General features: G+C 47.1%; 1 protein-coding gene across 1 annotated transcript; it reads left to right on the top strand.

Moving 5' to 3' along the window:
- Positions 1-504: 504 nt before the first annotated feature.
- T265_16167 (hypothetical protein) lies at positions 505-714 on the top strand (the record flags this gene model as incomplete). The annotated part of the gene is made up of 1 exon (XM_009179710.1): positions 505-714. A coding segment is annotated over one exon (123 nt), but the record flags the coding sequence as incomplete, so codon positions are not given.
- Positions 715-735: the final 21 nt, after the last annotated feature.

Genomic DNA, 735 nt, shown 5'->3' with positions numbered 1-735 from the left:
ACTTGAACCGACCACTCTCCGTTGGCAGGCTTTTTTAAGATTTTCCATCCATCTCAAACTTTTAGGTTCATATCGGATTGAACATTTCACAAGCCTGACTCTGTACAAACTATCTGTCCAGCTGAGTGCTATTGACACGTCAAATTCTACTAACTGATGTTAGTTCTGGCTGTCCACTGAAACACCTTCACAGGTGAATTACACTCATTCGCGTGGGCTAAATGCTGTCGCTAACTTACTTGTATAAATACGAAGCTGAAGGCAATATATAGGCAACCGTTGAAGAAACTTGTGGGAAATTGTGGGATCATACTCGGGGAGTTCAGTTCACAAAAGTCAAGTGATCAAGTGAATCCTCGCTATGTGTCTCGCCGACAGTGAAATCTGTAAGCTCATCAACGACGTCGATTGACCGACATTGGTTCTGTTGTTTTGTTGGGCTGGTTTTTTGTTCTTCATTTTATGCTGTATCAACAGATTTCTATTTACTGCGCCTATTTACAGGACGGCCGACTTCAGGTCGGTGATCGACTACTGTCGATCGATGGGATACCGCTGTCGGGAATTTCCGGTGCGGATGCACTCACGCGAATGAAAACAGTTATCGCGCGCAACTTGGCGGAAAAGCGACCTTCTGTACGCTTGCTCATCGCTCGATTGCGAGTCGAGCCGGAGACGTCCAGCGCGCATGAGCAAAGAGAGCGGATTGGGGACGGGTCAATGGCATCCGGGACC

This window comes from Opisthorchis viverrini (genome assembly GCF_000715545.1).
Source record: "Opisthorchis viverrini unplaced genomic scaffold opera_v5_6436, whole genome shotgun sequence".
NCBI classification, from domain to species: domain Eukaryota; kingdom Metazoa; phylum Platyhelminthes; class Trematoda; order Opisthorchiida; family Opisthorchiidae; genus Opisthorchis; species Opisthorchis viverrini.
Note: the sequence above shows the minus strand (reverse complement) of the source record. Positions and strands in the feature narration are given on the sequence as shown.